We start from the raw sequence: 14,612 nt of genomic DNA on the forward strand, positions 1-14,612 counted from the left end.
CTCCTTCTTTTCACTTTATAGGTTTGTGTATGAATGAATAATGAATGAATGAATTATGATATGTGTGCTTACAGATCTACACATACGATACTTCACATTTTCAAATAAATATTGATTTAAAAGTTGAAGTAAGTTTTCATCTTCCACTTAAAACAACAGTGGACACAAGGGCATAAAGATCCTTCTCCAGACTGATGCATGGTGCACAATTCACGAAAACGGCTTTCAGTGAAACAAAAATTCTAATATAAGTCTAATAAAAAAAAAAAAAAAAAAAATTAGAAAAAACATGTCAGCTGCTTCCTTCTTTGTCTAAATTTCCACAAACTGCTTCAGGTGAATATCTGCGATAATGGCTACCCGTCCAAGGTGTACCACCATCTAAAGAGGTTGGAAGGTTTTGTTCTCTTCACTGTCCAACTGCTGCTACAGCAGCGAAACAGAGCATCATGAAGCAAAGTAATGCAAACAGTTCTTAAAACCATCGCCCTTAAACTGTACTGCGATAGTGACTGCCTTTGCTTTTTAATTTCTTTTTAAGACAAGATGAGATTTATATGTTTAAAATATAGTCATATCTTGCTGAAGACACCATGCCTTTGAGCACAGTGACTAATGGGTCATTATTCACTGAGACTGGGGCAGCTCCAAGCTTTGTGCACCTGGCCTTTTATTTCTGCTACACTTTGAATATTATATCTCAAAAGGGTTTTTAGTATTACACGTGTCATTTTAATGCTTTCTTCATGAAAATTGTCTCGGAGAATGGCACGGATACTTTATTGCTCTGAAGAATAATACATAAATGATAGATTACAGTAGAATTGCCAAACTATTATGACAAAGTAATCAAAGCCCTCTATAAATCCAGCCATGGGGGGCCACAAGCCAGTGCTGGTCCAAAGCCCGGATAAATGAAGAGGGTTGTGGCAGGAAGGCATCTGACATAAAAATCATTGCCAAATCAAGAATGAGATTCCCATACTGGATTGGTTGGAGCCTTGGTTAACAATGACACTGAAAACTGTGCTAATGTTGGCTTAAGACAAAAGAAGGAGAGAAGGGGAAGTGTGTTTGGAAGGTGGGCTATCTTGTAGAAGGAAAAGACAAAGACCACAGAAAAGATTAATAAATGCAGTGAAGGAGTGGACACAATAAGATGCTAGAGATACGGTGATTATGGAAGCAGCCAGAAGAAGAAGAATCAAAACCCTCTATGACTGTTTACATTGTTCAGAGATTTAATGTGCACCATCTTACTGTGCACAGCTTTAAAATAACGTTTTTGTTTTGTTTGTTTGTTTGTTTTTACATTAATTACATCTAAAGCACATTCAACCATTTTTTGCAACATACTTGTCAGGCCATTAAAGGCGATCAGGACTGTAAAAAAGAAAGAAACTGGCTTTAAAACTCAAAAAAAAAAACAAATTATGGCTTATTATCTGGCAGAAAAACTAGAAAGATAAGAAACAAACTATTGTTAGATCATCATTTCTTTAAAAAATCATTAACTCACAAAATAGCTTTAGGTAGATGAAAAAAATTGCAATATTGAATTGATAGTGTTGATAGTGTCTACTCTATCAATCTACAAAATAAAGTACATCCTGTCCCTTACATTTCATCATCAATTTCATCATCCACTTACAGGTCTCAAAACTAGATAAATACAACTTCAGATAGACAGCAATCCATGACATATTATACTGTGCCATTATTTAACAAAACTATGCCAACATGCAGAAGCACTGTGTGAAAAACACAGATGAACTCAGTACCTTGTAGATCACGGCTGGTAGAAATGACTTGAAGTTTACTGTCAGATGTTTTTTCAGTCTCTCGCATAGTTACAGATGAATTTATGCCCACTCGTTTTTACAATACTGCTTCAGTTCATTGAGGTTTGTGGTTTAAGCTTGCCCAAAATTGGGTCATGCAACAGAACAATGAGTCCAAGCACAGCAGCACATCTACAACATGGCTGGGAAAGAGAAAAAAAAGATAATCAAGATGCTTTAGTGGCTCTGTCAAAATCCAGACTTCAACCAAGTGAAATTCTGTAGTGCAGCTGCATGAGGCATGACTGAATTTTGGCAAGACAGATTTGCATTTTGGTACTCCCCCATGAACTCCCCCATTGTTGCCTTAATGAGTGCAAGGTGTGCAGGTCGTGTGGTTGCAAAATAAAAGCACCTCAACAACCATGCTTGAAAGTTGGTATGAGACGTTTGTGCTAATATGCTATGTTTGGTTTTCTCCCAACGTTGTGCTTTTGGCCAAACCTCTCCACTTTGGTCTCTCCGGCCCAAAAGACATTGTTCTCGAAGTCTTGTGGTTTATTCAGGTGTAATTTTGCAAACCTCCGTATTTTTCTAATTGTACTGTCGCGAACATTTAACCTGCAAATAGAGTCTGAGTAGCACTTGGGGTTTTTGCAATTTATCTGAGCATTGCATCATATGACTTTGAGGTGAAGTTGCTGGAACACCCATTCCTGGGAAGATTGTTAACTGTCTTGGGTGCTGGAACACCCATTCCTGGGAAGATTGGCAACTGTCTTGGGTGTTTTCCACTTGTGAATAATCTTTCACACTGTAGAATAATGAACTTTAGATTGTTTGAAAATGGTCTTATAACCCCTCCTAGGCTGATGGGAAGCAGCAGTTGTTTAAGATCATTGCTGACACCTTGCATCCTTAGAATTGTGTAAACAAACACGTGAATGCTCCACACCAGAAAAATGCCCAAACCTCTGCTTTTACAGAGGCGCTCACATTTAAAGGTGATCAATTTGTCAAGTCCATTTATTAACAGCACCAAGCTGCTACTTACACTTTTAATTCTTATGGAAACAGTAATAGTGTGCTGACTTTTTCACACACTACCTTAACCTTTGTTAAATAAATAATGACATAGTGTAATATGATATATTTTGTTGTTTATATGACAATGTTTTTACCCAATTTTAAGACCTGCTAAGAACCAGATTACTTTTGTTAAAGCCTAATACAAAAAAACTGACAAATGAGTGTACATTCAGTAAAAACTTCATACAGCAATCCCTCCTTCTTTGCTTCCACTGCCTCCTATTAGATCCATGGAATCAGCTGTTCATAGTCTACCACACCTTAATAAGCTGGAGTGAATGAAGGACTGTACTGTCACCAGTAACCTATACCCTTCAGCAGAATACATGAGGCATGCAAAATGCGCCATTACTGTCTGATTCACATAGCTCCCCTTTCAAATATTAACTACCTAACTTCACTGCTTCTGTCCCACGCATTCAGAAGCTGCAGGCATTGTTATTCTACCCGTTATCATCAGTGTCATCTGTGGCTCAGTCCTCAGTGAACACTCCTATGACTGTGTTGTCCTCTTCTTTCCATCCACTGGCTTTTGTTCTATTTGTGTTTTTTCTGGCAGCTGCCAAGCCTCATACTGGCTATACTGCCTCTCTCCTCTCCTGTTCAAGTACAACTGCTTGAAGCAGCTCCCAAAGTGACATCAGCTAGCCACTGATTACATCCCCCGATGGCCTTCTGTCAGTTTTCATGTGATTTTCTGTGAGCTTAAGTGCTTTAGTTTACAAAGAAAGCCACTAGAAGTAAAACACAGAAGTAGCAGGTGCATATGACACCTTCTATTCCCATGGGCCTAAAAAGCTGTGCTTCACTATGATTCATAGCCAAGGACAATGCTAGAAAGTCATCTATCGAGCAAGCTGTGAAGCTAGATGCTTTGGTTTCCACCACTGTATCTCGGCCATTTCTTGTCTGTTTTGTAGTAAGATAGGCGTTACTACATTCACTCCTTCAAAAAAAATTTTTGCTCATATTTTAACTTTGTGTATGAGTCTTTTGTGTGTATTGTAGCATGACGGGAGGAGTACTTTGTGTGAAGACTCCATTTCTATCCAACGTTTGCTAACATGAGCAAAGCATTTGCAGTGAACCTCTCCTGAGAGGTGGTTAATCGCACTGTACCAAAATTGGCTGCAAATTGATGGCACTCAAACAATCATTCTTAATGAAGCGAGCAAGTGAAATTAAGTGGGGGCTGCATTAGGAAGGTCATCCAGCATAAAAAATAATCTACTAAATCAAACATGTGGAGCTGCCTACTGCCAGTATACATATATTTACAAAAAACTTGAATTTTACAGTGTTTATTTATCAGATAAAATAAGTTAAATGTCAGTGTTATTATTGTCCGGCAGACACGCCCTTCGCGGTCTAAGTGGGCCAGGTCCCACCAGGTAGACTGGAAGTGAGCAACTGTGAAATGGGTCGGTCTAGCCTTCAGAGTTACGTCATGAGCTCTCTTGGTGGAGTGAAACTCTGCCGTCTGCTCCTTGCTATCTAAAATATAAACGGATGCTGGCGTAAATTCTCGACCATTTCACACTTCTGTTTAATCCGTTTTCTGTTTTATTCAGCTGTGTGAAAAGCCCCGGAGGAACCCTCCTGAGGGATAAATAAAGTTTTATTTAATCTAATCTAATCTAATAACTTTAATCTCAGACAAACCGATTTACTCACGAACAATTAAAACACTGACAAAAGCCAAACAATAACATGTTTAAGTTATTTAAGTGACTTAACCATGTTTAACCTGAGTAGCGAAAGACCGCAGGGGTTTGAAAACGATGTGCCGGGAGTTAGCTGTTCTCGCCGGCTCAGATATTTGAAGTTTACACAGCTACATTCTCGCCAGAAAATATGTTAAAGGTTTATTTGCGACCCAGAAAGAGTAATAAGAGTAATATTAAAACTAAGTAGCTGCAGTAGTAGTAGCCATTGTTGGAAACTGGAATTGGCTGGGCCAATCTGGGATATGGTTTTTCAATTTTGTTGTCCAGGTGGAAAATCGGGAGAAAATCAGGAGAATGGTGGCTACGGGAGATTTTCGGGAGGGGTACTGAAATTCCAGATTCTCCGGGAAAAATCAGGAGGGTTGGCATGTATGGCAGTGACAGCAGTACAGCGTACCATGTAAAAAAAAACAAAAAGAAATGGCAGCTACCGACAGCAGACGTGACACCAACTTAAATGTCACCTCTGTTGTCCAGTGCCAGCAGCACCACACAGAGGGTGTAAAATGGCCCTTAAATAAACAATGGGCCATGTCCATCTTTTATATACAGTCTATGGTTGTGCCAGAAATGGTCAGCTACTACTACGACGTGTGAACTCAAAGCAGTAATTGCTGTAAAGTTTAAAGTGACAGTGAAAGCACTGGTTTGCACCTTGAGCAGCTCTCCCAGTTACAACAATCAATTAGTTTTCATAGTGACCCAGTTATCCTATTACTGTAGAACTCAAGGAAGCCTGCTTTCATCGAGTTGTAAAACTCATAAAAGTATGAAGTGTCCTCGCTCGCCATCAGGTAGGACGACATTATTCAGGTGGTGGAGCTCTTTCACTGCTCTGGCTCCATGAGTATACTCTTTCTAGAATAATCTCCGGCGGCTTCGATCTGCCGAACACCGTGCTCACGTTCCAAATACCGGACGTCACGAGAGAACGTGAAAAACACGCGATATTTCCAGAGACACCAGTGCATATGTTGTAAACCCGAGTTAACTGTTTAGTTGTCAGTAGTCATTTTTGCCGGGCACTACTGCTAGACAACAGTGTGAATACCGTGGTTCTTCGAGGGAGCTTAAATTGCTAAAACAGTGAATATGTAAGTCTTGATTTACCGTGTTTACCTGGTAACTAACTAGCTACTTGTTAGTGCGGATCACCCACCTCATACTAGCTAAGTGAGCTAGCACACGAGTTAGCCTCAGCAGTTCAGCCGTACTTAACACTGTTGCCGAGACAAAAAGGCACAGCTCTTCGTTAACGCCACAGGCTACAACTTTCCATCAATCTACTGAATTTTTGCACAATCCTGTCTCAAACTCCTAAACGTGAGCTTGCATTGTTTATGGACCTGACAACAGCTCAGTCATCGTTAGCTAGCATGCTAATGTCAATGAACATGACAAGGGTAATGCTAAGAGTGGAAAAGCATGGTGTCACGCTGCGGGGTATTCACTTTAAGCTAACATAAGCTAACACGCACTTTCACTTTAAATGTGATTGCAAGACATTCTTCTCTTAACCCTGTGAAACAATGGCCTCAGTGTGGTTCACATCTAGCAATGGCGGATTATGGTAGTATTACCCGAAACCTTTCAAGTGCGATGATCTAATTGTACCTCCGATATAGATATATATCTCAACAAGTGCATAGTTTGGCTTAAAAGATATTGTAAACTTTTTATTGGCCAACAAGTATTAGTATAGGACGAATAAAGAGGGCGTTTGGGAGGCCTATGTGCTAATCTCAATGAATGAGTTACGCCTTTCTCAATTCCACAGTGTGTGGGTACTGCACTCTATACACGTGGGCCATGATCTTATAATGCCCACACTAGGCAGTGGAAATATGAGATCAGAGAGATGCATTGGTTGTTTTGGATTGTCTTAATGTTCATTTTTCATTTTTGTTCTTGGTGTATAGGCAGCCTGCAGCAGCCAAGTGGTATGACAGACGAGAGTCTGTCTTTATAGAGTTTTGCATGGAGGACAGTAAAGATGTGCAAGTAATCTTTGACAAGTCCAAATTCACTTTCAGGTAATTTGCATTGTTAGCATATTAAATGATGACATTGTTAAAACCCTGTTTGCTAAAAGTGTCTTTAAAAAAAGTCTTTCATTTCATCTTACAGCTGTGTCAGTGGAACAGATGATATCAAACACCAGAATGCAGTGGAGCTTTTTGGGGAGATTGACCCTAAAGTAAGTTTTTAACTTGTGCAGACAGTTCAGGTTGGACCCTGCGTACCATTGTTAGGAAACCTTCACCAGTTTCTCCTTCTGATATACAGGAATCCAAACACAGACGCACTGACAGGTCTGTGTTGTGTTGTTTACGAAAAGCAGAGCCTGGGAAGTCATGGCCAAGACTTACCAAAGACAAGGCAAAGGTAACTCTCAGCAGTATAACATTTACAAAAACTCAGAATACATCAACATCTCATAGTATACATCATTACCTTGTTGTTAACATTGTCAGTTACATCGACCCTCAAAGAGGTAAGATCAGGGTTTAAGTTGAAAGGTGGAGCATGTAATGCATATGTAACTTTTTTTTATTTTATTTTTTTTAAATGGAAGTAGGTTTAAGAGTGAATGACATTTTTGGGAGAATCAGGTTGTTCATCTTTCATTCAATAAAAAGAATTAAGAAAAAGGAAGTAGATAGGGGTTAGTCTCCATCAGGTTGCACTTTTATTAAGTATTTTACAACTTGCAACTTACTGTTTAAAAAAAAATAATAATAAAATGACTCCACAGTTTCATCTGCTCCGCTATGAAGGACTGTATTATAAACAGTAAGCTCTCTGTTGCACAAACAGTTTGTGCAACAGTGAAAGTGACTGAATTTTAAACTTTGCCTAAACAAAACATTTTAATCTACTTGCTTTTAGTGCAACTGGCTAAGTGTGGATTTCAATAATTGGAAAGACTGGGAAGATGACTCAGATGAGGACTTGTCAAGTTTTGATAAATTCTCAGAGGTAAGCGTGTCAAACATGCACAGTCTGCTCATTGTTTGACTATGTTCAGCTAAACTGACATGTTGATTTGTGTCCTGCACCTTCCTCCAGATGATGAATAGCATGGGTGGGGATGATCTACCAGATTTAGATGGAGCAGATGAGGAGGTATAATATTTGTTTGTTTTATATAGCTATAGTACAACTGTAATTTGGCATTTAAATTTTATATAACAGGTGTCACACATCATTTTAATTGTTTTTTCCTTTTTTTGCAGCATGAGTCTGCAGACAGCGATGATGAAAGTACGTAGCGATCTGAAAGGGCTCTGTTGTGATTTATAATCTGTAGTCACTAGATCACACGAGTCCCAAAACTCTGATAATGCCTGGCAGTGCGAAAAAGTGTCAAAACAGATGATTAATTATGGAATAATTTGAATAAGAAATTACACGTGTGGGGAAAAAGTCACAAGTTATGAGATTTTATTTAATAGAATTAATTTTTATTTATTCAATGTTTTTGTTTTTTGTTTTTATATAACAGGGACAATACATGTTAAGATTGCATTAGTTTAAACAATTTGTTTAAACGCATGCAATGTACATAAGACTTTCAGCCACAGCTAATTTGCAGACCTTGTCCCTGGTTACGCTTTTTTTCTTCAGACAGTTAGAAAACAGCAATAATAAGAGAATTAACAGCAACCATGATAAATAAATCCCATAATTCATAGCACTAACACACATTTGGTATATCAGAAATTGTTTATTAGTTTCTTTAACAATCCACTTTATCCAAAAAGCCCATAGACTATTTTTTGTAATGACCATAGCCATAAAAATTAAATTTCATACTTAGATCATGTTTTTAACTTTCTCTTTCAGAAATGCCTGATCTTGAGTAGTTGAATATGGATGCCACCTCAGTAGTTAACAAAGTGAGTTCTAAGTTTGTTGAAGAGGGAGACTAGGCATGAGTTGGCATCCACGTTGAAGAAGAACCTAATCTCGACGCAGTTTCCAAAGCGACACCCCTGAAGGGAGTGGCAGGGAGTGACTGTTGGATGGAGACATGCACAGAAATCCATAGCAACATACAGTGCTGTGCTTTGCTGTTTTGTTTTGCATGGACAATTCTGTTCAAATGAAAATGTTATTGTTCATTGACTTAAATGATGATGTTATGGGATGTACTGATGTCTTACAACTTCTTTCCATCTCTTTTTTTTTTTTTCCTTTTTTTGCCGATGTCAGGTTATGTATTAAACGTTGTGATTTCTAATGAAAAGAAAAAAAACCTCAAAAATGCCTATTTTCCAAAAAAGTAGATTTTTTAATAACAGATTTTCCCCTTTAATGTTTGTATTGTAAATTGCACATATTTTCTTTGTTAATTTAAGAGGCAGGAGTTCTGCTTGTAATGGGTTTTTCAAATGTATGCCAACATCTACAAATATTTAACAATAACTTTTTTTAAAAATATGTTTCAGCACTTAAAATAAACATGCTTGTGCAACTTAACAGCTTGTGTTGAGGTTATGGTAGTGGAGTGCTGCTGTTGTTCCACGTAGTTATGCCTTTGCAAAGATGAGTTTCTTTATGCTGTTCTATGAATCATCAAAATTAATTTTCTTACAGATATTCCGAGGTGACGGCAGAGATCCTGTGTAGTTAACAAAGTCACACAAATGGTTTAATCCCGTATAGATTATAAATGTTTATCATATACAACAGAACTATGATTGGAGGTTTGTTTGATTCAACATGTGTTGAATTCTTTTTTTGTCTTATATTGTGGGAGTTTGGCTATTAATTTCTAATAAACTTTACTGGTCACTGTAATTGTTCTCTTGCCCATAGTGGCCATAGACTTGCCTTCCTAACAGTTCCATTGTAAATGATGGAAGACTGCACTAATATATGCAAGTTCAGCTTGATTAATATTGAGACTTTTGCCGTGTGAGTCAGCATGTTATAAAGCTTTCCTTTTAAGAACAAAGTTCTCAATAGGTTTTGTTTTTGCTGGAGCGATGGCAAAGCTCGAAGAATTGTGTTAAGTTACTCCAATTTGCTCTTCAAAAGTATTTTCACGCAGAACAAAGACTGCAAACATATCATAGTTCTTAAATTGAGCTTCATAAGGAAGGGGTTTTTTAAGGGTCAGTGCTAAGAGATTTGCAGCATTTAAAAGTCCATGTGGATCTGTAAGTACTGCATTAAAAAACTCTGAAAAATCTTTCTATCCCATGATCTAATTTCTATGAAATGTGAAATAATGGATCAATCACGTCATAGTGTCAGGCTTTTCACAGAACTGCACTAAACTTTTCTCTAGCCTTTAAAAGGGAAATTCAGGGGCTTTCCATCTTTGTTTACTAGAAGGAACTACCCAAAGGTCACAAGTACTGTAGTTCACCTCAGTGACGTTCGTGGGCTAGATAAACTATTGCTATAGTTGCTATTGCTATAAGGTTATAGTTTGTTGATGAAAGATGTCAGTGATGATCCCAACTTCCCATAACAAAAGCCTGTTTTTTATATATATATATATATATATATATATATATATATATATATATATATATATAAGACATAACTTCAAGGAAGTTGGCCCATTTTTTATATGAGCAGCTTCAAAAGTTTATGTTGTGTTTGCAGTTACCCGATCCGTGTCCTGTATTCTGCAGTTCACATTTTCACCACTGTGTGGTGAGTATATTCCAGAGCTTCTAATCTAATGTGAGATGTTTAGGTGCTGCATGTTAGGTATGCGTCAGCAGTCTGGACCCAGAGAACAGGAAAACACAATGCAAGCACCTTTTCAACACCCTCCCCAGTAAAACTGAACTGTGGGCTTAAACCCACAATAGGTGGCTTAGGGAGTCACGAAAAGGCCATAATACTACTCTCAATAGAGATGCCCAACTGGACCAAAGTCATAAAGTGTCAGAATTTTTTTTTTTAAAAAAAAAAAAAGAAGAAGAAGAAGATAAACACTATTTAACACGAAGTTGTTTTATTTAAAAGTTGTCTGTTCCATCATATTAAACAGGCAACTTCAAAGGTGACCTGCTGTAGAAAATTAATATTTCTACCAATTATATTTGTGTATAACCTTTACAGTGAGCAAAAACAACCCTGGAACAAACATATAGTCACTCTGGGCTGTGGAAACGTGAACTCAGATTCAACATCAAGGTTAATGCAAACAGATCATAGAAACTAGCAGAAACTGTTACTGCCAGCGTTTTGTTTAAATGGCTGAAAGGAGAAAATCAGTGAGCTCAGCATAATCCTTTCAAAGCACTGCAGCCGTCCCTTTGGCTGTCCTGGTCAGCATGATGCTCCAGTGCAGATGCTCAATGCCAGGCCTGCTCTCCCCTCTTCCTCTCCAACCGTGGATTTTCCACCGCTTTATCTGACCTGAGCCTCCAAACTATTCCAGCCCACACAATGTAAAACTCTGCCTAATCAGTTCTGTTGCCATCAGCCCAATTTGTACCAATCCAGAGAACAAATGGAGAAATTGAGAAATTCCTCGTGCTTTATAGATCACACCTCTGATTAGTCAATGTGAACTGCTGATGCTACTTTAACTAGATGAAATAAAAAGAAAATAGTTTAAAAGCATTAAAAAAAATTCACACAGTATTAATATTATCTTCAGTGCTTGGAGAAATATCTGGATTGCTGGAAAATCAAACAAGTTAGTGCAGCTAGTTCACTGCACTAACAGGTTCTTCCCACCACTTGCTCACTGCTCTTGTTTTTGAGGTTCAAGACCACTGCAGTTTCTCAGGGGGGGTTCAGAGTCAGCGATGGGTTACTGATTGGTGTTTTATTGCCAGCTTTTTTGGTTGAATGCTTCAGCCAGGCTGTTGGAGGTACAATGCAATGAACCCAGAGTTGTAGCTGAAGCCCTAAAAAGCTGGAAAACCACATGGAAATGTAAGAAGTCCAAACTGTAAATGCTTGCCAACCATGATTTTTGTTCTCTGGCCCACTTTGATTAGTTCATGGCCTTTTAGGTTTGTGTTTTTCTTTTACAATAAGCTGAGGGTAATCAAGGCAAGAAAAGGGTTAAATTGCTTTGTTTTGATTTGCGGTATTGTGCAGTGACCCCTCCCCTGGACTGTGTGGCACTGCCTTGGACCTGGGGTGTTATAAAAAGGCCCCCGAGCTCCCCCTGCTCTGGTAAAGAGGCTGAATGTCTGCAGGACATGCTTACCGTTTGTCTATCCATGTTCTTCTACTAACAACCAGCGGGGTTGGCATATAGATGCGCAGAGACTGGCGTACTGCTCCACTCAGGAGCTCTCTATGACAGAAAGCAGAACAGCAGATTATTTGCAGTTGCACGAGAGTTGCAAGTTAGTAAGGTGTAAATTTTGTCGCTATTAGATTGAGAGAGGTCTTTTTTCGGTTTAAGAGCAAATTTTGCTCTTTGTTTTTTAGTGTCAAACTCAGTCAATCCTGTGGAGAAACATCTTCTCCTTTTAGTTGATTAGTTGTTGACTTTTCATCCCTCCACTCAGAAGTTGCTTTTTGACCTTTCGCCACCATGTGGGAGTTCAGGTCCATGTCTTTCTGGCGGGCGGTGTTTGCTGAGTTCTATGGCACAATGTTCTTCGTGTTCTTCGGGCTGGGGGCGGCCCTCCGCTGGACCACCGGGCCCCATAATGTTCTTCATGTTGCCTTTTGCTTTGGTTTGGCGGCCGCCACCTTCATCCAGTCTATTGGCCACATCAGTGGAGGACACATCAACCCAGCCGTTACCTTTGCCTACCTGATTGGCTCTCAGATGTCCCTGTTCCGTGCTTTCTTCTACATCATTGCCCAGTGTCTCGGAGCGCTGGCTGGTGCTGCTGTGCTCTATGGGGTCACACCCAACAACATGCGGGGAAACTTGGCACTGAACACGGTAAGATTGCCGTCACCTGCTGTTACCTATCATTTTCCCATACTCGGAAAGGAACTATAAATTAAAATACTTTACAACTAGGTGCACTCTTTCTTGAGACAAAAGATGAGCGTGGATGGATGTATTGAAAGCTAAATGTCTGTTTCAATTTCAAACAGTGTTTGTCTTGACTTTGAATGTATGCACTTCTCAGTTCAATCCATCCCTCTGTCTTTCCCTCTGCAGCTGCAGCCAGGCATCAGCTTGGGCATGGCCACCACAATTGAGATTTTCCTCACCCTCCAGCTTGTCGTCTGCATCTTTGCTGTGACAGATGAGAGACGCAACGGACGCCTGGGCTCTGCTGCTTTGGCCATTGGCTTCTCTGTGCTCATGGGGCATCTTCTTGGGGTAAAAACCAACCCGGGGTCTATAAATTTGAAAATACACTCCGGGTTCATACAACGATATCTTAACAAGCTAAACAAGCATCTTTACAGTCCTAATCCCGACTTGTCTTTCTTTCTCTTACCTAGATGTACTACACTGGCGCCGGAATGAACCCTGCAAGGTCCTTTGCTCCAGCTGTTCTGGTCAGGAATTTTGTCAACCATTGGGTAAGATAACTGTATCTGCAAAATTACTTCACACCATAGCATGAACATGACATCCTCAGACTAAACAACACTGTCTGCTCTCTGTCATATCTGTAAACAACAGGTGTACTGGGTGGGTCCTATGATTGGTGGTGCCATGGGTGCCTTGCTGTATGACTTCATGCTGTTCCCTCGTTTCCGTGGCCTCTCCGAGAGGCTCGCCACACTGAAGGGCGCCCGATCCCCAGAGGCCGACGGCCAGCAGGAGACCAGGGGGGAGCCCATCGAGCTCAAGACACAGGCCCTATAAGCCCGGAGTTAGAAGATTGGCTTTTCTGAACCCCCTCCTCCCGCCCACCTCATCCCTCACCTGTCATGCCTCCCTCTGCACCCTCAGTTCCTGGTCCATCCTCAGCCCACACACTACTTTTGCACACATACCTCCTCCCTGTCTCAACACATGCTACTATAGATCCCAAACGTTTTGTTTTCCTTTTTTTGAATCTAGAACTGGACCTCCTGATTTACAGTAAAGGGGCACCCACAGCCCTGGTCATCCTTTCTGATTTTACCACTACCCATCCTACATTTTCTTCTTCTCCCCTTGGATCACAGGACAAAGATGGAGGGTTGGAAGAAGACTTGCCACTGACAGAAGCACCCTGTGCCCTGTGGTGTGGGGAGTCAGTCACTCCTGGCTGACCAGGTGGCTATATACTGCTCAGGACAGGGGCTGCTATTGCTGTCTTTCCTTTGCTTCCCTTTCTCTTTCTTTTCTATTTTTCCCTCCTTCCTATTTTGTAGTCTGCTAGGAGTGACGCTACAATAGAGCAGTGGACTTCTGAATGCTTTTTTTCCCCGTTTTGATCCAGTGTGATCTCGCCCTTTGTTTGTTTTGTTCCATGAACTTTGGGTAAATTACATGTAGTTATTGTACTTCATTAGTATTTATTTGGCTTATGTGCAAGTGCATGCATGATGAGGAGTGAGAGAAAGACAGTGTGCTTGCGTGTCTGTGTGCATGTGTATGCTTGTGTGTTTGTTTTAACTGATCATTCCTTTGTTTGTGTTTTGAGTTTTCTTTTCATCTATTTTGCCAGCTTTTTTAGAGAAAGACGCTCCCTTTTTATTGCGCTCGCTAAAACCACAAAAGTCCAATACACCAATTCAATCAATTCCATGTTTAGAGTGGTCCTATTGTTTTTTAATAGCAGTTGAAGATCATTAATGCATTTGAATCCAGTCAGATTCAGGCAGTTCCAGGTTTGTGTCTCATCTAGTGAAGCACACACACTCACATTCATATTTGTATTAAAATAAACAACAAAAACACCCAGTGAAATTATTTGAACTTTCAGAAATTCAGTGAAGTTATAATTGCAAATCCCTAAATTGTATTATTGCACCCATATATGCTAACCATTGTTTGTTTGTTTTAATGATTTCATTTCAGTGGGAAATCCGCTGGTTTACATAACCTCCACCATATCCCAAAACAGCTTCCTGAGAATTTGTTTTGGATGGTGACTTCCTGAGTTCATTTTTTTCCCCAAGCTTT

The 14,612-nt window shown here is 39.7% G+C and overlaps 2 protein-coding genes across 2 annotated transcripts; both read left to right on the top strand.

The window, feature by feature from the left end:
- The first annotated feature begins 5,534 nt into the window (after positions 1-5,534).
- ptges3a (prostaglandin E synthase 3a (cytosolic)) lies at positions 5,535-9,794 on the top strand. The gene is made up of 8 exons (XM_040047559.1): positions 5,535-5,691; positions 6,517-6,630; positions 6,725-6,794; positions 6,884-6,982; positions 7,487-7,576; positions 7,667-7,723; positions 7,834-7,861; positions 8,444-9,794. Coding segments are annotated over exons 1-8 (480 nt in total). The 5' UTR covers positions 5,535-5,689; the 3' UTR covers positions 8,464-9,794.
- A 114-nt stretch (positions 9,795-9,908) lies between these two features.
- On the top strand, positions 9,909-14,031 carry mipa (major intrinsic protein of lens fiber a). Its single transcript, XM_040047558.1, has 4 exons — positions 9,909-12,479; positions 12,705-12,869; positions 12,995-13,075; positions 13,179-14,031. The coding sequence occupies exons 1-4, from the start codon at positions 12,120-12,122 to the stop codon at positions 13,362-13,364; spliced, it is 792 nt and encodes a 263-aa protein (XP_039903492.1). The 5' UTR covers positions 9,909-12,119; the 3' UTR covers positions 13,365-14,031.
- The last annotated feature ends 581 nt before the right edge of the window (positions 14,032-14,612 follow it).

This window comes from Simochromis diagramma, unplaced genomic scaffold (assembly GCF_900408965.1).
Source record: "Simochromis diagramma unplaced genomic scaffold, fSimDia1.1 OVJJ01000387.1, whole genome shotgun sequence".
Lineage (NCBI taxonomy): Eukaryota > Metazoa > Chordata > Actinopteri > Cichliformes > Cichlidae > Simochromis > Simochromis diagramma.

Coding starts and splice junctions, on each gene's coding strand:
- ptges3a (XM_040047559.1), top strand. Junction 7,577..7,666: donor GTTTTGATAAATTCTCAGAG/GTAAGCGTGTCA, acceptor ACCTTCCTCCAG/ATGATGAATAGCATGGGTGG. Junction 7,724..7,833: donor TAGATGGAGCAGATGAGGAG/GTATAATATTTG, acceptor CTTTTTTTGCAG/CATGAGTCTGCAGACAGCGA.
- mipa (XM_040047558.1), top strand. CDS start 12,120: ATGTGGGAGTTCAGGTCCATGTCTTTCTGGCGGGCGGTGTTTGCTGAG. Junction 12,480..12,704: donor GAAACTTGGCACTGAACACG/GTAAGATTGCCG, acceptor TTCCCTCTGCAG/CTGCAGCCAGGCATCAGCTT. Junction 13,076..13,178: donor GGAATTTTGTCAACCATTGG/GTAAGATAACTG, acceptor TGTAAACAACAG/GTGTACTGGGTGGGTCCTAT.